Raw genomic sequence first — 26090 nt, 5'->3', positions numbered from 1 at the left:
ATTATAAAAATTTTGCTAATAAATATTTTTAAAATACTTATTGATGAGTAAAAAATGAAATGTTTTTATAAAAAAGCATGAAGTTTTGCTAATTAGTACTCTTTTAAAAAATGTTAAGGTTATAATAAATAAACAATTTTTATTAAAAATCATGATAGAAATATATTAATAATTTTTTAAGTTTAATTTCTTCAACAGTGTTTAATATTTTCTAAAAATATAACACTAAACAAAACATTTCTTCCATAATTTATTATTATTATCAATTTATCATGGATTGTAACTCGTTATCCAGACCCATGTGTCTATGAATTAACCACCAATAAAAATTAAATATCTTGCTAGTTTTTAGCAAATCGAATCAATTACACAGTTGCTGCTCCTATGTTTATTGACTCGAAAAACTATAAACAGTTGGCATTTAGTACGAAGATTTTGTCTCGTGTTGGAGTTAGTGTCGAGGTTTTGCACTTCTATAAAAATGTGAAAAATAAAACTATATGATCCTTCTCTCCTCTCTCTAACAAGCAGAAAGATTTTTATGATAACAAATACCAATTGTTTAAACATCCAAGTGCGCCGTCAGTGTCACTCTCTCTCCATCCAATTTGCCAAACAACAACTGAGCTGAAACGTGTTTTTTTTTTTTTTAAGAAAAACAAATATGATTATGTATGCACATACAGAAACCATTGACTTTTGATGAATTTTTCTCCTTTCTTAGATTCCTTGTGTAGCTTAGGACTTTCAACACTGAAAAATGAAGCTGAGTCCCAGAGAGATCGAGAAACTAGGCCTGCACAATGCTGGTTATCTTGCCCAGAAACGTCTTGCTCGTGGTTTAAGACTCAATTATGCTGAAACTGTTGCTCTCATAGCAACTCAGGTTTGTTTCACTTCCAGTGTTCCTTATTTTGCCATAAATTTCCAACCTTGCAAAAGTTTTTCTACTTTTATATTTTTGCACTAAAAGATTTTTTAGCTATATGTAAGGATGCCTAATGTCAATTGTGCACATAAGCAGCCTTTATCCTTTGGATATTAATTTAGTTTCTACGCTAATTGATTTTCCAATTTCATAGATTTTGGAGTTTGTACGTGATGGTGAAAAGACTGTTGCAGAGCTAATGTGCATTGGTAGAGAGCTTTTGGGAAGGTATTGTATCAATTTTCATCATGTGGTTCTGATGCCCTTTTTTTTATTTTTTTGCTCTTACTGGATAATAGTTTTGTGATTTTATCTCCTTAAATTGAAATAATTCTGGCTTAGAAAAAGTGGAATGAGCCATTTTTTTAGTTTAGAACACATCTGAAATTGTCTCAACATTTTAACAGGAGACAAGTTCTTCCAGCTGTTCCACATCTCTTAGAAACTGTTCAGGTATATGTATCATTATGGCAATGTAGTTAGTTATTTTATGCAAGTACTTTTGTAAATTTGTTCAAAAACACTAAATAAATACTTGAGCATATTGCAAGAGTCAGTTCTGTTAACTTGTTAGTATTGGAGATTTGCCATGTTTTGTGTCAGGAATATTTAAAAAATATAAATCTTTCTTTTTGTGTCTATAATTCAAAACAAACTTTTAAGAAGCTTTATTGTGATATATTTTTAGCACTTTTAATCTTTGTTATGGCTCTTAAAACTTCAAAAGGATGTGTAGCTCAATTTTTGCTGCAAATTATCTCAGTACTCTCCAGTCTCCCTTATCCTCCAGCCTCATTGAGAAAGAAAGAATTTGCCACTTGTTATTGTCATAATTTGTAAAATAAAATTGATTGTAGGTTGAAGCCACCTTTCGTGATGGGACGAAGTTAGTCACCATTCATGACCCAATTGCTTGTGAGAATGGAAACCTTGAACATGCTTTATTTGGTTCTTTTCTTCCAGGTATGCCTCTACTTTGATCTTAAAAATAGTTTTTTTTATAATATATCTCTACCGAGTGCTTCCATCTCCGAGCATACAAACTGTAACTAAAATTCTGCTCATTGTGTCATGCTCAGTAGTTTGGCTTTTTTGAAGACATGCCTTACAAACTAGATCATTTATTTATCCTTTACCAATAGATGAATTTCTTATGTAATTTTAGTTGCTGTTCATGATAAGAATTTCTATTGTTTATGTAAAGAGAAATCCTTGCCTTCTTATTTCTGTGTAGAAGTTGTAAGGATTCTATGAACTAATTTGAAACTTTCTAAACTGATATTACTTGAATCACCTAACCAGTCTCATTACCGAGTTTATATTTATATTACTTTTGTATTTATAGCATTATTAGAATATATTTTCGTTTTTTCAAGTACAAATTATATACATAAATTACGTGGATAAATAAATTTCTTTTCCTTTCTGGCTCATGTAAATCCAAAATATCTAGCAGTAGTAAAGTATGCAATGTTAAAGTTGAGTTACACAAACGCGAACTACAAATTGAAGCCTCTGCTCACATCAGCATTTCTCTTGATGTAACTTCGTTTGCAGTACCTTCACTTGACAAGTTCACTGAGAACGGAGAAGATCATAGAATTCCGGGGGAAATAATATTTGGAGATGGATGTCTGACTCTTAACCCTGGAAGGAAGGCAATAATTCTCACAGTTGTGAACAAAGGAGACAGGCCAATTCAGGTGTTTGCCAGTGTGTTGGACCTAGCACCTTAGCACTTGAATAAAATATATGCATCTTTTTCTTCTGCATTAGAATGACAATTTCATTTATTCCATATAAAAAAATGCTTGGACTATGCTCTATTTACATGAAGTTCCATCGTTTCTATGTTCAGTATGATAAGCTATGCACACATGAAACAACAAAGTGATGTCAATGAGTGTACTCAATAGGTACTGATTCTGTGAATTTGTTTTCTGATCAATTATTGGAGGTGTTCAAGTATGTGTATCTGGTTGACCTCTCTGAACCAGCAATTGGCCATACCTATTCTAGGAAATCGAAACCTTTGAGCTTTTATTGTCAAATATAACTTTGTCATAAGCAATGATGCTTTTTGTTAGAATGTAATTAATCATTAGCTGATTCAGATTTGCAGAAAATTAACAGTTACATATTCTAAGAAATTAGCATAATTGATTCTTAATTATTAGGTAGAAATTAATTATACTTAATTCTATAAATTAGTATAAATTTATACTGTGTGGGCTGCATTAGACATATAACACACTCAGCAAATATACTTTTCCATACTCTTCAAACCTTAACATAAAAAATTTAGCATTCCAAATATTCCAGCTAATTGACTAACTGTTTCCTCTCTCTACACACAAAATAAGTTAAATAAAACATTTTATAATATTTCTGAACATTTTCAGGTTGGCAGCCACTATCATTTTATAGAAGTAAATCCTTACTTAATCTTTGATAGAAGGAAAGCATATGGCATGCGCCTCAATATAGCTTCTGGGACTGCCACACGTTTTGAGGTTAATTCTACTTTGTTTTTGTCAGTTTTGAAATGTACCATGGTAAATTGTAATGTTCAGTTCATTGAATTTTTGCATTATAATTATTTTTATTCATTGCCTATCTCTTGTGGGTTAGCTAAACATGTTCAGTAGTTGAACTAATTCATTATTTAGATTACGAGTGATTAATTAAAAAATATTTAATCTGGATAGCCAGGGGAATGTAAAAGTGTTAAACTTGTAAGCATTGGAGGTAACAAAGTCATCAGAGGAGGTAACAACATTGCTGATGGTCCAGTTAGTGATTCCAACTGCATAGCAGCCATGGAGGCAGTGAGGACAAGGGGATTTGGACATGTGGAAGAGGAAAATGCTAGGTTTGTGATTTGTTAGTGATTGCTATATAACTTTGCTTTCATTTGTGACAATTCCATGTCAGTGAGGATTTCTCACCTCTAATATGAATTTCTCAGGGAAGGTGTTACTGGAGAAGACTGTTTATTTACTAAAGTAATTTCTAGAGAGGAATATGCTAATAAGTATGGACCTACTACTGGTGATAAAATCCGTCTTGGTGACACTGACTTATTTGCTGAAATTGAAAATGATTATGCTGTCTATGGTGATGAATGTGTTTTTGGAGGTGGGAAAGTCATAAGAGATGGAATGGGTCAGTCATGCAGCCATCCACCTGCCCTCTCCTTGGATACTGTTATAACAAATGCTGTGATCATTGATTACACTAGAATTATCAAAGCAGATATTGGTATTAAAGATGGCCTCATTATCTCGATTGGAAAAGCGGGAAATCCAGATGTTATGGATAGAGTATTTACTAATATGATTATTGGTGTAAGTTCCCTTCCATATAATATCAGAGACAATGAGTTTGAGTTCTTAGCTCACTATCTTGATACAACTTATTTACATGCCAACCATATTTAGGCTAATACTGAAGTTATTGCTGGAGAGGGCTTGATTGTGACAGCTGGGGCTATAGATTGTCATGTTCATTTTATATGCCCTCAATTAGTATATGAAGCTGTAACAAGTGGTAAGTTTCAATTTCTACTGAAAGTGTTCATTACATGTATTTTTAAACATTGAATGCATGCCCTATTGTGCTGGATTCATGACTGGTATGTAGATGAAAATTGTGGGGGTTGTTTGAGATCATTTGGTTGTGCTTATCCTATAGCTTAATGTATTGAAAACTAAACTTTTTATCAAATTACTTATTTTCCAAGCATCCTTTTTGATCCAATACCTATACGATTTTATTCAGTCCTTTTTGGCTTTCTATATAGGCATCACAACATTAGTGGGAGGAGGAACAGGACCTGCTGAGGGAACACGTGCAACAACTTGTACACCAGCCCCAGTTCAGATGAAACTGATGTTGCAATCAACAGATGACATGCCTCTAAACTTTGGTTTTACTGGAAAAGTTTGTTTTTTTTTTTCTTTTATTTTGTCTATATATAATGCTTGTTCAGGGTTTTATTGTTTGTGTAGTTATATTTTTGGTTTTTTGATCAATGTTATTATGTGCTGGACCTCTAGAAAACCTCCCTATATATGTTTAAGATCAATTAACTATTTCACTTATTGCTTCAGGGGAATTGTGCCAAACCTGATGAACTGCATGAAATAATCAGGGCTGGAGCTATGGGACTGAAGCTGCATGAGGACTGGGGATCTACCCCAGCAGCAATAGACAGTTGCTTGACTGTTGCAGAACAACATGATATCCAGGTACAATTTCTTCAACATATTCACTTATATACTTATGTAATTTTCTGTGATTTTTGTTGCTAACTTATACTATAACAGGTTAATATACATACTGACACCTTAAATGAATCTGGATTTGTGGAACATACAATTGATGCATTTAAAGGAAGAACCATTCATACTTACCACAGGTATGTGCTGTCTTGATATTTTTCTTTTTAATAAAGCATAGGATTGGCATGATTATTATTTATTATTACTAATATAACAATTGTTTGAGGAAAAATATCCGTTTTAATTGTATTTTTAAATTTCATTGTTTAGAAGTATTATCTAAGCCAAAAGGATCTAGTATGTAATTTCTTGGTAGAACATTGGTTTCCACAAGTTGGCTGCTACTGAGTTTCCTCTATTATTTTCTTTGGCAGTGAAGGTGCAGGTGGTGGCCATGCTCCAGATATCATCAAAGTATGTGGTGTGAAGAATGTCTTGCCCTCATCAACCAATTCCACACGCCCTTATACGTCTAATACCATAGATGAGCATCTTGACATGTTGGTATGAAGTATGAAACAAAAAATACAGTGCTAAAACTTCTTGTCCTAATTGGCTCTTAATTTAGACTCGGATGATGTACAGATGGTATGCCATCATCTTGATAGGAATATTCCAGAAGATTTAGCTTTTGCAGCATCAAGGATCAGAGCTGAAACAATTGCTGCTGAAGATATTTTGCATGACATGGGTGCAATTAGCATTATATCTTCTGATTCACAGGCTATGGGTCGAATTGGAGAGGTCCTTCCTTATCTCAACTCAGCCTACCTGTCTAAGACTTAACTGTGAACACATTTATTATGAAAAAAAAAAAAACACTTGATGGTGCAAAATTAAATTCTGAAAAATGAAATGTCGTGTGCCTGTGGCATTTATCTCAATTTATTTTAAAATCTCTCCGTTATTGTCTCATGCAGAATATGCCTCACTGTTAATGTGACAATCACCATACAGAATTCTTAGTTTTCTGTTCATGTTCAATTTTTTATTACTACTACTATTATTATTTGTAGCATAACAATGAAAATCAAGGTTACTTTTGTGATCCTGAGGATTATAGATTGTTGAATCATTTCCTCCTTAGGTGATAAGCAGAACCTGGCAAACTGCCAACAAGATGAAGTTGCAAAGAGGACCACTGAAGCCTGGTGAAGTGAATGACAACTTTCGGATCAAACGTTATGTTGCGAAGTACACTATAAACCCGGCTATAGCAAATGGTTTTTCACAATATGTTGGTTCAGTCGAGGTATGATGTTTGAATGTATGGTGCTTTTTCAATTTAAGCAAGAATTTTTTGGGGAAAAAACAAATACAGAAAATTCTTTATATTTATTATGAAAAAACGTTATCAGTACTTAATTTCCTATAATTAAAGATACAAAGAAAAGAGCACTAGAAGCATATACAAGGTGAGAGGGGTTTACTACCTTAGCAAAAGTTAAGCCCCGAATTTCATAAATCGAGCCTTTTCACTAATGATATGTACTTAACTCCGTAATTGGACAAAGCTAATTAGTAATATAATTCATATAAGTGCTAATTACACAACACTTTTATGATCAGCTATTCACGTGGAATTTTGTAGTTTAAGTGGCCGTAGTGAACTTTTAACTCTGGAATTCAGATTGAACCATATAGTTGTGTGGGTTGTGCATCTAAATACTAAGTCGTCGTCGTTTTTTCATATTCAACCTCAATTTACCTATCAAATGGAAGGTATAAAGCCAACGCTGATCCTTCTTATATTAGTATGATCTCAATCCCTTCATTGAGACCTGGTTTTGCAGGTGGGAAAGTTAGCTGATCTGGTATTATGGAAGCCGTCATTTTTTGGAGCAAAACCAGAAATGGTGATCAAAGGTGGTGAGGTTGCATGGGCTAACATGGGTGACCCCAATGCAAGCATCCCAACCCCTGAACCGGTAATGTTTTCATATGTATTCGGATATGATCAAATGTCAACACAATTTTTTGTAAAATTACACATCTAATAACCTTTAGGCTTTTACAAAAAAATAATAAATCATATCAACCCAAATGAAAATGCTTCAAAACTAATTCTAGGAAACAATTTTGTAGGTGATCATGAGGCCTATGTTTGGAGCATTTGGCAAGGCTGGTAGTGCACACTCCATCACTTTTGTGAGCAAGGCGTGTATCAAACCCCTCTCTTTCTCTACACATGCATGCACACACATACAGTATCCACGCATATACGTGTTTATTTTGGGTGATCTCTTCAAAATTTTGCATGTATTCACATCACATTGTTGCTTTGTCACAAACAGGTTGCTTTGGATGGTGGGGTGAAAGCTTCTTACGAACTTAACAAGAGGGTGGAAGCAGTGGAGAGTGTGAGGAAGCTGAGCAAACTAGACATGAAACTCAATGACACACTTCCAAATATCACTGTGGACCCAGAAACATACATAGTTACAGCTGATGGAGAGGTTCTTACATGCACCGCAGCCACTACCGTTCCACTTTCTCGAAATTATTTCATCTTTTAAGATCAAACTACGTGTCCCATATTACGTCGCATGACCATTCTATATATCAAGTTTGTAGGTCCCCATTAGGTATTAGCACCGTAGCAAGTTTACTTGCCACTTTGCCAGGTTATATCTGATAAGATCAAAGTTATGCTATTATTATTTTGTGTCTGACGAAAAGGATTTTAATATTTTTTATGATTTTTTTAGTAAACGATTTTACGTTCGAATCACCCTCGTATTTCTGTGATGTTTTTTACACCATTCGAGAATATATATATATATATTCCATTAGAAAGAGTAGTTTGAAACTCTCTCTCTCTCTCTATATATATATATATATATATTCCATTAGAAAGAGTAGTTTGAAACTCTCTCTCTCTCTCTATATATATATATATATATATAGAATATTTTTACTAATAGAATATCTAATATAAAAATATTTACTTCTAATATTTATTCTTTTTTTAATAATATTTTTTTTATTATCTAAATTTATATTATTCATATATATTATTTATATATATAGAAATATATAGAATATGATTTGATTTATATAATTTTTATTTTTAGAAAAAGATTTTATAATTATATTATAATTAATTTAATTTTATTTAAATTATTCGAATTGTATAATCATCAATTACTGATACCGATAAATGAGTAATTTAATTATAATTCAATTCATAACAATTATAACTCAAAAGTTGATATTCTCCAGTTATTTAATTTGTTGGACAATACTCAATAAATAAATAAATAAATAAATAAATATATATATATATATATATATATCAACAATTATAAGTATCGTACTATTATAAACATTGTTATAATTAGCTAGAAAGATATAATTATAAATAATAGACTAATATATGTTTTTAATTAGTTCTTCAGAAATGATATTTTTAAATTTTGGTTATTATTTAAACTTTTTATTTATTTTTTATTTTAAAAAGTTATAAAAATTATATACTCTGAATTTTTTAAGAGATGAAATTTACATTTTTACTAAATATATGAAATAATTAAAAGTAAATAATTTATTACAAGCACTAAAACAAAATAACTATAATATTTCTAGAGATTTCTTTGTCGTCATTTTTAGATTTCGGCTTGTGAAGAAAGACGTTCCTTAATTTCTCCAACTTCATTGTAAAAGTGACTGTGCTATGCATGTGATTGTGGGTTTCTTTCTGAATATAAAGTGCTTTTCCACTTTCCTTCTTGGCAAACCACTGTTCCACTTTGGTCTCTGTCAAAAAGTCAAAACAACTCGATCGTGTTCCACTTTCCCCTGAACATTGGGAATCCTCACACTATGCCTTTTTTAGATTTCATAAAGAAAGTAATGAACACACAAACAGAGCAAGCTCACACCCTTCCCTTCCTCACTTCAAACTCAAACCAACACCAACCACAAGAAGAAGAAGAAGAAGAAGAAGAAGAAACACCACTTGAGGAGGTACTCGCACGTTTAAAAGTGCTTCTTACGCTACTTGGCTTCAATCAGTCTTCATTCTTCAGCTTCACCGTGTCTTGGACAGCTTTCACGGTGGTGGGTGTGGCGGCGCCGCTCGTCGCTCTTCAGGTCTATGACACTGACAAGAATCAGATAAAGGGTTTCGAATTTGTGATCGTTCTCTTTCAGACTTGTCTCGCCGCTGTGTCTTTGCTCTGTTTCTCTCACAATCTTCGCAAGTATGGCCTCACGAGGTTCCTCTTCGTTGATCGCAACGCTGCTCAAATGCCATGCTTTCACCATGCCTATGTTACACAGATTTCGGTGAGGGCCGTGCCCAATTGGTGTCAAAATGTTAAATTTTTTGCTTTCAACTTTGAGTCTGATGAAGTTAAATGAAGTTGGTTTGTGATTTGTTGTGATCTTAATTGTTACCAGCACTTGGGCTTATTTTTTGTAGCAAAATGTAACCTTCTTTAACGAAATTCAATGCGTTGATGCTATTAAATATTATAATTCTTCATAAAAATTTAGAATTTATTGGAATTCAGCATCAAGCATTGCTAAAATGCTGTTTTGCACCTAGGGGTCTTTACGGTTGATCATTCTGTGGGTATTGTCATGTTTCCTATTGAAGACAGTGCGAGAAATCACTCGCCTTTCGTTGGCAGAGCATGGTTCATTGTGGCTTTCTGTTGCTGTTGTGTTGGCTCTGATTATTTCTTGGACTTCTGTGAGTGCAATCTCTTTATCGGCCTGCGTTTTGTTCCACTTGGTCTGCAATTTGCAAGTTATTCACTTTGATGATTATGGAAAGCTCTTGCAAAGGGAAAGTGATGTGTTGCTTTTTATGGAGGAGCACATTAGGTTGCGGTACCATCTTTCCAAGATAAGCCATAGGTTCAGAATTTATCTTCTTCTACAGTTCTTGGTTGTCACAGCTAGCCAATTTGTGACTCTATTACAGGTCACTGGGTATGGTGGAACACTCACTTTTATAAATGGTGGAGATTTTGCTGTAAGTTCAGTTTTCTGTGTTCAAAACTGTTTATGAATTTAGATTGAAAGACTTGGTTCCTTTTCTTTTGGTCAAGTTGTTTCTTAGTCCTTGGTCCGCTTTTTCATTGTCGTTTTATGTTCTTTTGTTCCTTGTTTATTTCAATATCTTTTAACCTAAAAGCTTTAAAGATTCCACTTCTTTTTTTTTATCCATTCTTTCAGGTTTCAACACTTGTTCAAGTGGTTGGGATCATTATTTGTCTTCATGCAGCAACGAAGATTTCTCATAGAGCTCAAGGCATTGTTTCACTTGCAAGTCGGTGGAATGCACTGGTAACATGCGCTTCTGATGCATCTCAACTGAGATATTCGGCCAGTGCAGGGAGCTTGGAGGGTGCAAACCATTTAAACCCAATATATTTGGACTCCTCTGAAAGTGATTTAGAGTCCATGGAGTCTCTCGGGATGCCTTCAAATACACGGTTGGCTTTGTATACGTCCTCGCATCACAAGAGACAAGCTTTTGGTACGTAATACAATTACCTAAGCAAAACCAACCTGTCTTAGAGAAAGGAAAATTTTGTGGGGTAATTTAATTTCCTATTTAATTACTGGTGAAGTGTACTGTGCTCATAATGAGTACAAGATCGCTCTTTTGTAGTAATTCTAATTCGTTCATTTTATGAGATTAGTTGGTGAATTTTCTATTTTTGCAGTTTGCAAATTTACGACTTTGTTTGCTGCTAGGACTTAATTTGTTCTTTGTTAGATCTTTGTTCAAGTCCACTCACACATAATCTTATGTTACTTGCTACAGTACCTGCTTTCCGAATCTATTTTGATGTTGACCAATCTTGTTTTCTCTGGTTGAAACTACTGAATGAAGACCATAAACATGCTTTTTGTCTCATGCTTAACCACGCTTTTGAATGTGCAGTAATGTATCTGCAGACGAATCATGGAGGAATCACCATATTTGGATGGACAGTTGACCGGTCTCTTGTGAACACGATATTTTTCCTTGAATTGTCTCTGGTTACCTTTGTTCTTAGTAAGACAATACTTTAATGATTAAATTTGCATGCCCACGCCAATAAACCCTTTTGGCCTTAGGTCTTCTCGGTTGCCATTATTGATTGATTGAAAGGCCCTGCGGATGTTCTGCAACTCTTCCTCATGACCATGTTACCAAATTGGGTCAAGCCGTGGCAGATTCTTAACACATTGTAAGTCAAGAAAATTTCATGAAGGATGCATCGTGCAAGAGGAGACTGCTTCCAGTTAGATCTTACATTAGGGCTGGCTCTGTAGCTGTGACAAATGTATTTTAAGATTTGCAACAATGCTGTCAAACAACCTCGGCTTTGTTTACCATGCAACATGAATATCCCCAATTCATGATTCTCATTTATCTTGTCAGAATAAAATTACTTGTACTGGAATTTCCTTTCAAATACTAGAACCCCGCACTATGGCAAGAGGGGCACAACCTTTACATCTCCCTTTAACACAATCATTACGCCACGCTGGTGGATTATCCAGCCCAACGAGGCCGACAGACTAAAACGTATTCTCTGGGTGACTTCTCTGAATGCGCGAGAAAAAGTTCCTAAACTCCTTTCACTTTTTTACATAAATACTGCTGCTTTTAATATCTAATATTTTGATTTATTATTATTTTTTTGGGTTGGTGGGAGGGGGGGGGGGTTCAACTAATATTGTGAAGTTTGAATTTTATTTTTTTTGAATTTTTAAATCTAAACCTATCAAGATGTATCAACTCTCACCCATAGCCCAAAACATAAGTCAGGATGGGCAATGAACTGAACAACACGAGCCGCTTTAGCACGAGTACTAGCGATATGTCATGTTTTTACAAAATTTTGAAATAATTAATATTAAAAAATTAAATATAATGTTATGGAGTCTTACACGGAAAATATAGTCATGGACAAAGGGGAAATTATTTGCAAACATAGTCGGATAAAACCGTCAAACAGCACTTCCAAAAAGTTTTACAATTTTTATAATTCTTACAATCTGTGCAGTGATAAACATAAGGGGGCAGTTGGATAGAGTGAATAACAAATGATACTGCATCACCGTCCACTAAATGTTATAAATTAGACCTTGAATGCTTTGCATATGCTAGCAAGCCCATCTCTCAGTTGAACCAACCCATAGTTATCCCGCGACGAGTATTATCAAGAACTCTTAAATCATTGGCTAAAGAACGCATACAAGTTGCGACTGGATCCCACTCTTAAGATAACGAAGAACCACGTCCATTATTTCGAAAATTGGAAAAATAGAAAACGAAAAAAAGCCAAATGCTACACTCCAGTAAAATGTCAAACTTAATAGAAAATAAGTTATGTTGTGACATAAATGTATAAATGCATAACAGAAAATGGTACATTTTAATTCTATCACAGAAAAATGATGCACCGGCACTACAGTCCTTCAAGTAAACTAGAATAGGAACAATAAGAAATGGCACATACACACAAGGCATTAACCATTTAATTCTCAAAAGATCAAGATTCAAACCGTACGAGCTCTTCAACCGATCCTCACTATCGTCTGTCCAAATAATTCCACTCAATTTGACCATCATTGAATTCTTTGATTGAATAAAATGAGATCCAGCTTAACTCCTAATTCAACAACAGAATATCTTGTGGGCATATTTTAACACCAACCAGAAAGAAATGTCCACAGTATTGACAAACAAGCAGTTTTTTCCACTTGGATTTACCATCAAACCGCATAGATGAAACTTTCAGAATCTTGCTAAATTATTGATTTCCACGTTGATAATTTCGTGATGATGCATATTTGACTGAACTTAAACCAAAAACATGGTCACAGTTGTAAGATCCAGAAGAAATTAAAAATAAGGAAAAAACTTAAATCCAGACTAGGGCCAGTTGGCTTAGGCAAAGCTTCACAGCCAACATCCCTGTCCCTGGTAATTCCTTTTAATGAAGCTGCTTTTTAAGAGTTACATTTGAATCATACAATTGACGACCAATTTAACAGCACATTTAAGTTGGCATTATCACGGCAATGTTATAATCCATCAAATATCCCTTTAATATTATTCTAAAAAATATGAATAAATTACCAAAGAAATTTCTATAACACGCAGCTTATGATCTTAAAGAACTTTAGAAATGTATTATAAGTTATAACAATCAAAGGTTGGCATGGTACCTCTAGAGAGCTTGATGGAACAAAGTTCCATATATTCCAGGGTTTACAGGTAACATCCTCAACCTGCTGGCTTTGATACTGCAGTGACATTTGCACAGAAATGTCATAAAATAATTCTTGAACTTGTGAAAACTTCAACCCTTATGAACAGATCACATGATATTTTGCTTTAACTTGCGTTTCAGTATTAGTTAATACTCTTTAGTACTACAATACACTTGAGAAATTAATATGCTGAAATTGCACACTTCTTTTCATGAGGCATGAGGAAGACAACAACAAAGCCTTATCTCACTAGGAAGGAGACAACAAAATAGAGTAAAAAAATGTTGTCAATTACAAAAATCTATGACAATCTGAAAATTCTTCAGATCAGATATGAAGAAAAAAACAGCCATCCCCATATTTATTGATACTTCCGTGATCACAATTTCAAGCTCCAATTAAAAGTCAACTTGTGAACAAGAATCCATGAAATTCTTCCAAATTTTTCATTCCAGTTCGATTTAGATTTAAGAAACTTAAACATTTGCCAATTACTAAATAAATAAATTATTGCTATACAATTACTTTGCATTAAATAAAAAGGTTTCCCACTTTCCTTGAAGCAAAGTTATTTGTAATTGTGCTTTACACTCCAAAATGTTGGCCAAGTAGCAAGTAGATACACATTAAACATCAGTCCATGTTAACAAAGTGACACTGGCTTATAAACATCGTCTCTCTGACTGACAAACACAATCATCATTCCTTAATATCCTTTATCCAAGATATCAAAGGAATGCATTACCTTGGATGTAAAAAGCTACAGTCATTTTCTTCAATGAAATGGACAGAATGCACTCTTCCACTTCACACGAACTGTCTCTTGCAAACACAATATGCACATTAAAAACAGCTAAGAACTGATAGCTAACAGAAAATCCATATTGCTTTAATACTCAACCAGATTTAAATTGTTTACAGTATACCGATGAAAATGAAAACATGTAATGTTACATATACAAGTTTCAGCAGATACCTACTGAAACTATTTTCAGAGCGCAATTATGTCACACTTTATGTGAAACCTGTGCCCTGTGTGCATTTCTATATAATGATCAAGCATTATGAAGGTAACCTGAAATAAATCTGGCTCCAAGGAAGTAAAAAATCCATAACTCGACACTAACCAACAAGTGCCTGATAAAAAATAGCACAAGTGATCATCTACCGATCAATATTAGCAACTTCTGCTCAATGCTTACTCTCACCTCAAGCATGCAAACATTCAGCAAAGCGTGTTTGAAAGATTATTGAGACCTAAAATTTAAAATGCATCCATTCTTAACCAAAAATACCACCAGTCCCTGATTCACCCTGCTGCAATTCCTTCTGGTACTGCTCCGCTAAGGGATCTGGGCTCTTCAATATTCTTCGTGTGCGCCTATTTACATAATTATAAAGCATATATATGAGTCAAATGAACAAGTAAAATTTAAAATTGTTTACCATAGCAACTTCTAATTCGGTCACCTGTCTTGAGCATGTTGAGCAGGGAATGTAGGCATGAACTCTTTAGACTTCGGAAGGGGAACTTCACGAAACCACTCATGGTTTAAAGCTTCTTCAGCTGTGATCCGCTGTGCATATTAATAATAACAGCCCATATCCTTAATAAACACAAATAAATTTGTATGTACTAAATTAAGTCAAGCAGTATGTATCATTTACCTTTTCAGGGTCATAGGTAAGAAGTTTGTTCAACAAATCAAATCCAGAATCGGAAAGCACTGGAGATCCAGTGAATGATGTTGCAGGAAATTTTTTCCGCAGGAGATTATACCTGAAAGGAACAATTGGGCAGTTAATACAAACTAGAAAAGTTGTGAAGTAAGTCACCAAGAGAGGCCAGATAGCCAGACCAGAACCACTCAGAGTTGGAAGCCTGGGAAAACAGTGACAAAAAATAAGAACAGCGGAACTAAACAGTTAAAAGTCTTACATAAAGGAAATCATGAATACTTACTGATGCTTGACAAACTTGACCTTTGCTCGAGGTAATTCTGAAAACCCAGGCCAAATTGCTTCATTTGGTGTGCCAAGAATTCTGAAAATCTGCAAGTAATTAATGAATGTTATGAGATATACACCAAAAGTTGAAAGACCAGATGAGTGAGAACAATAACTTATACATTACAAGTCTAAAATGGCATTTAAGTATACCTTGTCAAGTTGATCAAATTCAGTCTTCCCATTAAACAGCGGTTCCTTGGATAATAGTTCAGCCATTATACAACCCAAAGACCACATGTCAATAGCTGTCGAATACTGTTTTTTTCCCAGAAGAAGTTCTGGAGCCCTGCAAAACATATGGACAAACATTAACTAAGCCTTTGCTTGTTTGGTGGAAAACATTATATAAGGATGGAAAGTGTAGGAAAAGAAAATTTTCATGTGGTTGGATATTTTGTTTAATTATGGTTGGAGAATAATATTTTCTATACCAACGAATGAACCACATGATAATTGATAACAGTTTACAAATTCACAGTAACAAAATTAAACTATAATGAGGAATGTTGTATAAATTAATCGATGACATGAATAAACAGATACGAAAGACATGTCTAACTAAATATGACTCACCTGTACCAAAGAGTAACGACCAGGTGCGTATATGGTTTCAATGGACTCCCATACTGACGAGCCAATCCAAAATCACAAATTTTTAATTCACCCCTATTGTTCAGAAGTAGGTTTGAAGTCTTCAAATCCCTATGAAGCACCCAGTTGTCATGAAGATACTTCATACCTTCTAAAAGCTGCAGCATTAAGCATTTTACTTCACTCTGGCTAAATGGCTGCTTCATTGCCTCCATTAGTCCTTTGAGATCATGTTCCATGTATTCCATAACCATGAAAATACTATCAAGGCTACTCCCTACCACTACTTCCTTAACATCTACTATAGATCGGTGATGAAAGGACAGAAGAATGTTTATTTCCCTAAGAGAAGTCATCGGAAAACCTTCTTTTTCCTTCTCCATTTTCACCTTTTTCAATGCCACAATTTCTCCAGTCTTCTTATCTTTGGCCCTAAACACAATACCATATGTTCCTTCATTTATCTTGTTCAATCTCTCAAACTCGTCAACACTTCTACAACCCTGAAGCATGTTGACAACTCTTTGTGGTGCAGCCGGAGGTTCAGGGGTTTCCCTGCTATCATCTTCAGAATCTGTATCCAAATGACTACCACTAGTTTCACTTTTGTGACCTTGACCATCAATCTCCATATAATCATCCTTCTCTGACTCAATACCAGAATGATCGTCTCCACTGGACGATCTCCCATGGCTACCTCTTTCTTCAGATTCAGATGATTTGGCTCTAGCTCCTTCAAAACCATCTATTTTAGATTCCTCCTGTCTCGAGATCTTATTTCTTACTCTCTTAACCAGCTCAGGAGATATCTTCCTCCTCCTCTCATGGATTTCCTTGTCATCATTGATTTCACCTTCATCACCAGGAGAATTATCTCCAGCTGCCCATCTTGAAGATGATATATTGTGAGTTGGAATATAATCTTCACCTTCAGGTTGCTCAGCTTCCAGCTCATGACCCCATTTCTGCCCTGGCAACAATGAATGCAAACCTACAGGAGACTCAGACTCGGTATCCTGAACTGACTTGGATAGCAAAGGAAAATTAGTTGCAGTTGGCAACTCAAGATTCTCAGCTTCTGTATTTTTGACAGGATGGGTTTCAACTCCACTGTAAGGACCAAAAGGTATCTGATGGATTCTTGGAAATGAAGGAGGCTGAGGAAGAGCACTTGCTGCTGTGGCAACCCCAAGTTTGGATAAATTATTCACTTCTCTGTCGTCCTGATCCCATACTATTGGTGAAAATTTTCTTTTCCTGTCTACCAGAAATCGTGTCCCATTTTCTTCACCTGTAGCAACCTCAGTGTATTTTCCGCGTGATTCTGATTCAATACCATCATCAGACCCACTCTCACTGGAAAGCTCACCAGGCTCTCTATCCATAGTCTTAACAGAAAATCCACATCGTCTGGGACCAACCCCACCACTACGACTGCCACTGCTGCCTGAGTCACTCCTACTCGAAGTTGACCAACGACTGCCATTTGAAGCTTTCCTCTCCCTAGTATCTTTCTGTCTCAGTCTAATCTTGTCTCTTGCATCCCTGCTTCCACCCCTTGCAGAGTCACGGCTACCGTTCTTAATCCTAATCCTATCATACTCTTCTTTAGAATCATTATAATAAACCCGCCTTGAAACATCAAAATTTGACTCACAGTCCATAAACTCGTTGTCACGATAACCTCCATGTTTACCAGGCGCCATAGATACACCTGAAATTCTAAACTCCAGAGAAAACCCCAATCCCTGTAGCAGCAAATGAAAATCTTCGTTTCTAGAACCCTAAACCCATGAAACAACGAATCCTCCCAAAATTCTTAATCGAAGAAGACAAATGTGCATAAATCAAGTACAAACCCTACGAAACGAAGTAAGATCGGACAGCAATTCTTGCTAAAACGAATAAAATAAAAAGGATAAGCAGAGATTCTTTTGTTGCACCACTATGCAGCTAAAATAGTAATGTAAATGCAGGAATTGAGTCGAAACCCTAGAGATTAACGGAGAGAGAGAAGAACCGTAGGAATTATGACGGTTGAGGCTGAGCGGAAAGTCTCGATGATAAAGCAAAATAAGGCAAACGGACACCGAATAAGGGCACTCTATTACCAAAAATTATAATTAAAAATGAACAAAATTGGAAAATAGAAATGGAGCGCTTTCTGCCGCGCAAAAAGTATATTATATGTCGAGTTTTGTTCGTATCTATAACATTCGAGATGACTTATGCTTCAAATAATTTAATCCTCATCCACGTAAGGATTCAAAAATTCACCATATGAAAGCATATGACTTGGTTGAGTGGTTTAGGATTAATATTTAGATTAATTATTTTTTAAAAATTATTAAAAATATTTCTTTTATATAATATTTTTATTACAAAATTATATACAAATAATTTAAAAACAATTAAATTTATATAATATTAAATAATTAAAATAAATTTATATAAATATATATATATATATAATTTATTATCAAATTACATTATATATTTAACTAATTTTTGCTTATATTGTTGATAATTATTAAATTATTATTACTAGTGTAACTTTATAAATAATTTCTTAATACATTATTTTTTAATTTTATTTAAATATTAATTATAAATATTTTTACGTTTTAATGTTTTTATATATTTTTATTTTTTTTTATGAAGTTATTTTAAAAACATCACATTTTTAATAAATATTTTTATAGTTATAGTAGAGACATAAAATTAACCATAAAAAATGTTAATTGGATTTTTAAAGCTATATTTTATTATCAAAATATTTAAAATTATTTATTTAAATAAAATTCAATGTGTTAAAAGAATTAAAAGACAACACTATTATTATTATAAAAATTTAGATATGTGAAATTTAATATTACAAAATTTATAGATGCAGATGAATAACTTATAAACTTAACCTAAGTTAGCGAATATTCATAAATCTAAATTTTATTTTATTTTAATAAAAAATAAAATAATTAATTTAATAGAACATTATGCTTTTTGAAATATATATTTTATAGTTAAAATAAAATTTTTAATTAAATTTAAATTAAATAATTTAATAAAATTAATAAATAAACACATATATCTTTTAATTAAAAAATAATACAGTAGTTGTTTATATATTTTTTTTTAAACGTGAGTTAACTTATATATATATATATATATATATATATATATATATAAAATAATTTAAGGTCAAAATAATTTTTTTGTGTATAAAACTTTAAAAAATGGGACTAATAATATATTAATGATATATATAGAAATGGAGATATATTATGTACCAAATTTATAACAATAATTTTGATTTTCCCACCTTGTTAACAATTTCAGAAAGCTTTTGTTTAAGATTGTGTAATATTCAAGTTTTTCTGTATTTTAACTTAAGAATAGCTATTTCAATTTAATGCAACCATGGAAAATTGACTTTATTTATTGTTATTTATTTTTATTTGTTAATTTGTGTATTTTTTATTTTTACTTCATTATTTATTATATTTACTTTTTTTAAGACCATACTTAACCAAATATTTAATACATATACATTTTCACGAGTTAAATAATTCTGTAATAGTAATATCTCTATTTGACATATTACTATCAAATAACTTAAAATTAAAAACATTTAAAGTCCATCAAACGTTATTTTAAAATTAGTCAACTACAAACAAACTAATAAAAGTTGCATGTTATAAGTCTAATAACATTTTTTTATGCAAGTCTAATAACATATTTGAATCATGAGACAATGCTATAAGTCATTAATTTTTTTTATGAAATTTCAAGCACACAGTTCTAAAGTTAACTTATCGTATTGTCTTATTTTTAAAAAAATTATAACCATATTAATGACAAAATAGTTTTAAATTATTCATCATTTATATAAAATTATTAATAATTTATTATCATATTCTAATCACGTGTTAATGTTTAATACAGTAATACTCTATATTTACACTTTGTTAAAATTCATCGTTAACGTATTAATGAATATATAAAGCTGCTTTTTAAAAATAATTTTAAATATATTTTTAAAATTAAGGCAACTGTAATGAGACGAATAATTCTTGTCTAAAATATATTATCAATCTCGAAAGTAGAGCATACACGTGGGAAAAAACCTTAAAATTAAATTAAAAATTTAAAAATTTGTGTGCCAATTTTGCCCCCGTGTAGGCTCAAAAGGGATTTCGGAAATTATCGTCTACAGTACTCTTGCTTGAACTCGAATATGTTTTTCTGAGATAAATCTCACTATTCTCAGTAATTTGCCAAGTTCATTTTGCTCTTGTATTCACTGAACAAAGGGATAAATGCAACGTTTAGTGTTCTTCTATAAACGATTACATTTTAATTAATGTTGTGCATGATGTGATGATGCCTTGTATACTATCTGGATTTGGGTGTGAGTTTAGTTACATTGCTAGGTTTGTTGGTTATGCACGTGCTTATAAGCTGTTTGATATAAGGCCTGAATCATAGAAAACCTGTGTATTGTATCGAGAACGTTTCATTTGAAACCTGGAGCTTATTTGTATTGTATTGAGAATGTTTCATATGGTTTTCGAACTGAACTGTTTTTATTCTTATTAATTTGGTTGCAGTATGACATAATTTAAATAATGAGGTGAACTGTTTTCTTTATCAGCAATGTCCTGATTATAATGATGATATCTTGTGATGGTTGTGCGTCTTTTGAACTTTTGCCTGTTCATGATTGATTTGCTCTTCTTTTCCAGATTATTTTTTGGCCTTGAGTCTTCTTATTCATGGAGAACAATTGAACCTGCCTTTCACTTTTTAGCGTCATGGGGTTTCTAAGGTTTATTGGAAGGTATAGTTCCTCCTTCAAATTCAAAACTCGAAATAGAGTGTACTCAATTCAGCATATGCAAAGCAGAGGCTTCTCAAAGAACAGAGTTTTAAGTGGCAACGATGCGGTGCATCCAGTTCTGATTATTGGTGCAGGACCCGTGGGTCTTGTTCTCTCTATTCTTCTCACAAAATTAGGTATACTTTAAATAGTCAAAGCATTCCTTTTGATTAATGCCTACTGCTTGTTTTGGAAGCCAAAAATCTGACATTAAAGTGTTTGTTTGGAAACTATGTTCATATTCATATGCTCTTTTCTAACAAATATTCTACAATATTTGCATTTATTTTGTTTTGGTATCCAATGCAAGGTTTTAAGTAATACTGGCTGTGAAGTTTCCTTGTTAAGCATGTCTGAAAATGCCATAACAAATATGGGCCCAATTTGGGCGAACTTGTAAATAAATTCTTATAGGAGAAGAAAAATAATATAAAAAATGAACAAAACTCCTCTCATAAGTTTTCTTGTTAAGCATGTCTGAAAATGCCATAAAAAATATGATAAGATAAATTGTTTTCAGTTTGTAATTTGGCAATGACAGTGATTTCTATTTCTCCATTGTTTATATTTTGTATGTTTGTTGTAAAGAGTTATCTGAAATGCATAGTTTTAAAATGAGCTGTGGACTTTCCTTCGTTAATTTGTTGTAGTTCTAGCTTATATGGTAATGCTAAGACAGTGGTAATATAAATAATGTTTTCAGTTTATAACTTTGTCATGGAAGGTTTATTCTTCTCTTTTGTTTATATATTTGGTGTAAAAATTGTCTGAACAGGTAAACTTTTATTTGCACTTTTTCAATCTTTTTGATGTACAGATTGTATTACTTTTATTAAAATGTGTCCCTCATTGTATTTTTTTCTTACATCATCAAATTACTTCCACACTATGTATCCTTTTGTTTTATTATAGGTATTAATTGCACAGTTTTGGAGAGAAACAAGGCAGTCTCAAAACATCCTCAAGCACACTTCATCAACAATCGATCCATGGAGGTTAAAAACACTCTCTGATAAATTGTTTTATTTCCAAAAAGCATTGTGATTTATTTTGATCAGTGGTGCCATTTTAGATATTCCGCAAAATTGATGGCCTTGTTGAAGAGATCCAAAGGTCTCAACCACCAGTAGATTTGTGGAGGAAATTTATATATTGTACTTCCCTCTCTGGTTCAATTCTTGGATCTGTAGATCACATACAACCTCAAGGTGCTATTTTTTGGTCCATCAGAGCCGATTTCTAGTCTGATAGCATTAGGAGGATTATTATTTTCAGGGTAGATTCAACAATATTTATACATAGCCTTCAAAATATGCAGTATATCAACAAATAGACTGTGTGATCTTGTTCATTTTGGTCAACATTGAGCTTCAGAAGATTCATATATATTGTACTTGTTATCAGATCTTGAGCATGTTGTCAGCCCAGTGTCTGTTGCACACTTCTCACAGTACAAGTTAACAATGTTACTACTCAAGCAACTTGAAAATCTAGACTTTCAAATATGTTCCCCTGAAATCTTGGAAGGAAATCAACAGTCTTGTGCGAAAAAAATAATGATGGGCCATGAGTGTTTATCCATTGATACCAGCAATGACGTTGTGACAGTAACTGCATCTTCTATCATTAAGGGGAAGCGTGTGGAACAGAAGATTCATTGTAACATTCTTATTGGTACAGATGGCGCTGGAAGTACTGTAAGAAAGCTTGTAGGAATAGAAATGGAAGGTGAGAAGGACTTGCAAAAACTTGTCAGTGTCCATTTCTTTAGCAAAGGCCTCGGGCAGTTTTTGCTTAAGGAGAATCCTGGTATGCTTTTTTTTATCTTCAATACTGAAGCCATTGGGGTCTTGGTTGCTCATGATCTCAGGCAAGGGGAGTTTGTACTGCAGGTATAATATTCTTTATGGTAAATATAAAATGTCACCATATTATTTTACAGCTGAATTACGGGGCATCAAATATATAATTCTGGTTATATTTTTGCAGATTCCCTTTTATCCACCTCAGCAAACGCTTGAGGATTTCAGTCCAAAGGTATCATCCATCCATAATGTCTCGTTTATACCCTCTTCAATAAAATTTGTCAAAATATAATGGATAAAATATCCATGCTGAAGTTAAAAATTAGAGTTTGAAAAGAGGGCAGCAATATATTGTAATATATAACTATACATGTAAACTAACTTGCATCAAATTGGTTATTTATGCCTATTGATGTGATTAAGTGTAATACATTTATGTAATACTCGATTTGTAGTAGGCATGTGAGAAATTAATCAGCAAACTTGTCGGTCGAGAGTTTGGAGATGTAGATGTAATTGACATAAAGCAATGGGTTATGCATGCTGAAGTTGCTGAGAGGTTTATATGTTGTGGCAACCGAATATTACTTGCTGGTGATGCTGCTCATCGATTTCCACCTGCTGGTGGATTTGGTTAGTTGCTCTTTCTTTGTGCAGATACTAGATTTTGGCTGATGGAAGAAAAATATAATATGTATTGTATTAATTTGTATCTTTGCAAAATAGGAAGAATCTGGATGTTTCTCTTTTTCCTTGGGAACATGACTGTGTCATAGAAAGAGACAGATTCATGTTTCTGTGAACAATATTTGCTTGTATCTTTCTTTCTCTGGACATGTCATTGTCATTTTCCCATATTTGACAATAATTTTAAAATAAGAGATTCTCAATTATCATGTATCCTTCTGAACATTCCTTATTTATTTTATGAACGTTATATAATTCTCTAAATTTACAAAGGAAAAATTAACCCTCCCTTCCTTTTCCTTGTATAATTATAGTGTGTCATGGGGGTGATGATTATATAAAGTCCTCCCTGCAACTCTATGATTCAAACCCACTAATTTTTTGTTGATGCTATTTAAATAAGTTATGAAGCAAATTGACATAAAAATATTGACGTGATATTGTAGGAATGAATACTGGCATTCAGGATGCCCATAATCTTGCCTGGAAGATTGCTTCTGTGATTAAGGGTATTGCCCCGTGTTCAATGCTAAATACCTATGAAATTGAACGTAGACCGGTAGTGCTTTTATCCCTTGTTACAATTTTTGAATATATATTTATATTGTTAGATAAAGCCATTGACATTTATTGTTGTCTGTTATTGTTAGATTTCTTCGTTCAATACAAGATTAAGTCTAGAAAACTATAGAGCTGCCATGTCTGTTCCTGCTGCACTTGGTCTTGATCCAACTGTTGCAAACACAGGTACACAAAATTAGCATATGTAATAATTTTCCTTTATTTTCTGCAGCATCAGTCTTGTAATCTTACAGTGATGCACAACACTTTCTTGCTAAATAGCTGAAATTTAATTTATTTTTTCCTCATTTAATTGCAGTTCATCGATTTATTGTGAATGGGTTTGGTTCCATCTTACCATCTGGACTGCAGAAGGTAGCTTTGGATGGAATTTTTGCTATAGGTCGTGCACAGCTTTCAGGATCTGTCCTAAATGAAAGTAACCCTCTTGGATCTTCAAGGTTGGCTAAGCTAAGACATATATTTGAAGAGGGAAAAAGCCTTCAACTTCAGTTCCCTGCTGAAGATCTTGGTTTTAGGTATTATGGTGAATAATTTATATTCCACATTTTGTATTGCTGAGCTATATATCACCATTCTCATTCTCATATTCCACTGGCTCTAGCTTCTACTTTAGTTATTAGTTTTTGTTTGTATAGTAGTCAATTGGACCAAATTTATGACTAGCATCATTTATAATCATTTGCTATTTTCTATATCGTTTTGATGGATGGATATTGGGAGCGCCTCTCTTACTCAGAGCTATTGATGTTAGGTACCTACAAGGAGCACTAGTTCCAGAGAGTAATGGTGTCGAGAGTCCACCTGAAGTACCAACAGGGCGTCGGAGGGACTACATCCCTTCAGCACAAGCAGGATCAAGACTGCCTCATATGTTTGTGAGAGTAAACCCATTAAGTGAGGTTTGTAGCATTGTTAATATAATGCATAATTATTACAGTTAAGCTATATGATTAAATAATTTTTTTTTTCTTCCTTCTAGTGGGTCTTGTCTCCCCCTATTAAAGTATTACCGATTCACAATTTAAAAGAAAATTTATGTTTTCCCCCTTGAAATTTGGAACTGCTGCTTTTGTTTAATAGGTTTTTCAGGTGTAGTTAGTGTATTCTTACTGATTTAAAACATCAAGTTTTTTCTTTTGTTGTTAAAATGTGAAGAACGCTTTGTAGGAGACTGTTTCTACACTTGATCTTGTGTGTGGAGATAAAGTTGAGTTCATTCTCATCATAGCACCTCTGGAGGAATCTTATAATCTAGCTCGTGAAGCATTCAAGGTTGCTGAGGAACGACAAGTTTCTCTCAAAGTGTGTGTTTTCTGGTCTACTGATTCTGTTGAAGCACTAGAGAAAGGAAGTAGCGCAGCATTATCACCTTGGAAGAATTTTGCAGATGTTGTTGAAGTTCAGTCTTCAACTTCAAATTGGTGGGATATGTGTAACATGACGAACAGAGGGGCTATTTTAGTTAGACCGGATGAACACATTGCCTGGCGTACAAGTTCAGTCCTTGCTAGGGATCCTAGAGTGGAAATGCAGATGGTTTTTTCTGCTATACTGGGAATACAATGTAAAATAAACAAATAGACAGATGATTTTGTATTGATTCTTTCAAGAATACTTTTTTTAAGTAGTTCAATTTTTTAAGGTCATGGTTAACGGGTCTAATAATGAAGGGGACCGCTCTGCTTACGAGGGCTAGACGCATACATTTGGCCATCCTCAGTTCCTTGACCTACAATTTAGGAGCTTCGTGGACCAAGCTTCCCTAATTAGAACCAGTCCTGTGAGCTCTTGCCTGCAAGGTCTTCATTTAACATTCCGGCCAAATTGCAGTTGCCTCATTTAAAGTTATATTCTTGCGCAGGACGCTGAGTATATTACGGAATTTTGAGTGGATATTGAACCATTTCTCATGGTTTTCCTTTGCTACTAGAGTCGTATTGTAGTTCGTTGTTACTAGGAATAAAGGAGAGACTACAAAGTACTGGGTCGTTCTGAATTTGTGGAAAACTGTTATTTTATTTTCTAATGTATTTGGTTCCAATTCCATCTGGTGTATGTCACGTGAAGTTTAAATATCAGTGGTAAACCTGCTTTTCAAAAGC

The 26090-nt window shown here is 33.5% G+C and overlaps 4 protein-coding genes across 12 annotated transcripts; 3 read left to right on the top strand and 1 right to left on the bottom strand.

The window, feature by feature from the left end:
- The first annotated feature begins 399 nt into the window (after window positions 1-399).
- LOC113849071 (urease-like) lies at window positions 400-7917 on the top strand. Of its 3 annotated transcripts, XM_027478665.1 has the most exons (20): window positions 415-450; window positions 725-886; window positions 1083-1156; window positions 1336-1381; window positions 1786-1891; window positions 2486-2631; window positions 3331-3441; window positions 3637-3800; window positions 3897-4093; window positions 4184-4275; window positions 4369-4477; window positions 4731-4870; window positions 5041-5178; window positions 5257-5348; window positions 5586-5715; window positions 5797-5955; window positions 6299-6463; window positions 7005-7139; window positions 7297-7368; window positions 7506-7917. In XM_027478665.1, exons 2-20 carry the CDS (start codon window positions 761-763, stop codon window positions 7725-7727), a joined length of 2424 nt encoding a protein of 807 aa, XP_027334466.1. In that variant the 5' UTR covers window positions 415-450; window positions 725-760; the 3' UTR covers window positions 7728-7917. The 3 variants fall into 3 exon arrangements, 2 of the variants coding, with proteins under 2 accessions (XP_027334466.1, XP_027334465.1); XM_027478664.1 differs by lacking the exon at window positions 415-450 and adding an exon at window positions 479-574 and having other exon boundaries at window positions 3897-4275; XR_003502067.1 differs by having other exon boundaries at window positions 400-886; window positions 3897-4275; window positions 6299-6470; window positions 7506-7878.
- Window positions 7918-9058: 1141 nt separating this feature from the next.
- On the top strand, window positions 9059-11352 carry LOC113851558. The gene is made up of 4 exons (XM_027482071.1): window positions 9059-9498; window positions 9761-10192; window positions 10396-10699; window positions 11111-11352. Exons 1-4 carry the CDS (start codon window positions 9064-9066, stop codon window positions 11239-11241), a joined length of 1302 nt encoding a protein of 433 aa, XP_027337872.1. The 5' UTR covers window positions 9059-9063; the 3' UTR covers window positions 11242-11352.
- Window positions 11353-11865: 513 nt separating this feature from the next.
- Window positions 11866-18244, bottom strand: LOC113848867 (cyclin-dependent kinase G-2-like). Of its 5 annotated transcripts, XR_003502034.1 has the most exons (11): window positions 16018-18080; window positions 15595-15730; window positions 15398-15486; window positions 15103-15214; window positions 14905-15011; window positions 14643-14815; window positions 14510-14571; window positions 14180-14250; window positions 13390-13467; window positions 12932-13015; window positions 12220-12830 (listed from the first exon to the last, which is right to left on the bottom strand). XR_003502034.1 is itself a non-coding variant. In XM_027478240.1 (6 exons), exons 1-6 carry the CDS (start codon window positions 17739-17741, stop codon window positions 14716-14718), a joined length of 2268 nt encoding a protein of 755 aa, XP_027334041.1. In that variant the 5' UTR covers window positions 17742-18244; the 3' UTR covers window positions 11866-14715. The 5 variants fall into 5 exon arrangements, 1 of the variants encoding a protein (XP_027334041.1); XR_003502036.1 differs by lacking the exon at window positions 12932-13015 and adding an exon at window positions 15294-15316 and having other exon boundaries at window positions 14180-14815; window positions 16018-18215; XR_003502035.1 differs by having other exon boundaries at window positions 11866-14815; window positions 14905-15001; window positions 16018-17895; window positions 18056-18111.
- Window positions 18245-20222: 1978 nt separating this feature from the next.
- On the top strand, window positions 20223-26030 carry LOC113849265 (putative polyketide hydroxylase). 3 transcript variants are annotated; one of them, XR_003502088.1, is made up of 12 exons: window positions 20223-20301; window positions 20778-21048; window positions 21824-21906; window positions 21984-22119; window positions 22316-22803; window positions 22901-22948; window positions 23175-23349; window positions 23850-23962; window positions 24054-24150; window positions 24284-24511; window positions 24740-24882; window positions 25156-25282. XR_003502088.1 is itself a non-coding variant. In XM_027479037.1 (12 exons), exons 2-12 carry the CDS (start codon window positions 20847-20849, stop codon window positions 25567-25569), a joined length of 2124 nt encoding a protein of 707 aa, XP_027334838.1. In that variant the 5' UTR covers window positions 20223-20301; window positions 20778-20846; the 3' UTR covers window positions 25570-26030. The 3 variants fall into 3 exon arrangements, 2 of the variants coding, with proteins under 2 accessions (XP_027334838.1, XP_027334839.1); XM_027479037.1 differs by having other exon boundaries at window positions 24284-24503; window positions 24740-24887; window positions 25156-26030; XM_027479038.1 differs by having other exon boundaries at window positions 24284-24503; window positions 25156-25301.
- Window positions 26031-26090: the final 60 nt, after the last annotated feature.

The sequence above is a fragment of the Abrus precatorius genome, unplaced genomic scaffold (genome assembly GCF_003935025.1).
Source record: "Abrus precatorius isolate BTA unplaced genomic scaffold, Abrus_2018 Scaffold9, whole genome shotgun sequence".
In the NCBI taxonomy this organism is placed as follows: Eukaryota; Viridiplantae; Streptophyta; class Magnoliopsida; order Fabales; family Fabaceae; genus Abrus; species Abrus precatorius.
The sequence above is the reverse complement of the archived record's forward strand: the minus strand, read 5'-3'. Positions and strand labels throughout refer to the sequence as shown.

Bases quoted from the DNA above. Each gene is read 5' to 3' on its own strand.
- LOC113851558 (XM_027482071.1), top strand. From the start codon at position 9,064: ATGAACACACAAACAGAGCAAGCTCACACCCTTCCCTTCCTCACTTCA. The intron at 9,499-9,760 runs GTGAGGGCCGTG...TTTTGCACCTAG, and splicing joins CCTATGTTACACAGATTTCG to GGGTCTTTACGGTTGATCAT. The intron at 10,700-11,110 runs GTACGTAATACA...TTGAATGTGCAG, and splicing joins TCACAAGAGACAAGCTTTTG to TAATGTATCTGCAGACGAAT.
- LOC113849071 (XM_027478664.1), top strand. From the start codon at position 761: ATGAAGCTGAGTCCCAGAGAGATCGAGAAACTAGGCCTGCACAATGCT. The intron at 4,478-4,730 runs GTAAGTTTCAAT...CTTTCTATATAG, and splicing joins ATATGAAGCTGTAACAAGTG to GCATCACAACATTAGTGGGA. The intron at 7,369-7,505 runs GCGTGTATCAAA...TGTCACAAACAG, and splicing joins CCATCACTTTTGTGAGCAAG to GTTGCTTTGGATGGTGGGGT.
- LOC113849265 (XM_027479037.1), top strand. From the start codon at position 20,847: ATGGGGTTTCTAAGGTTTATTGGAAGGTATAGTTCCTCCTTCAAATTC. The intron at 22,804-22,900 runs GTATAATATTCT...ATATTTTTGCAG, and splicing joins AAGGGGAGTTTGTACTGCAG to ATTCCCTTTTATCCACCTCA. The intron at 24,888-25,155 runs GTTTGTAGCATT...AACGCTTTGTAG, and splicing joins GAGTAAACCCATTAAGTGAG to GAGACTGTTTCTACACTTGA.
- LOC113848867 (XM_027478240.1), bottom strand. From the start codon at position 17,741: ATGGCGCCTGGTAAACATGGAGGTTATCGTGACAACGAGTTTATGGAC. The intron at 15,487-15,594 runs GTATACTTAAAT...AATTACTTGCAG, and splicing joins AATTTGATCAACTTGACAAG to ATTTTCAGAATTCTTGGCAC. The intron at 14,816-14,904 runs GTGACCGAATTA...TTATGTAAATAG, and splicing joins GCTCAACATGCTCAAGACAG to GCGCACACGAAGAATATTGA.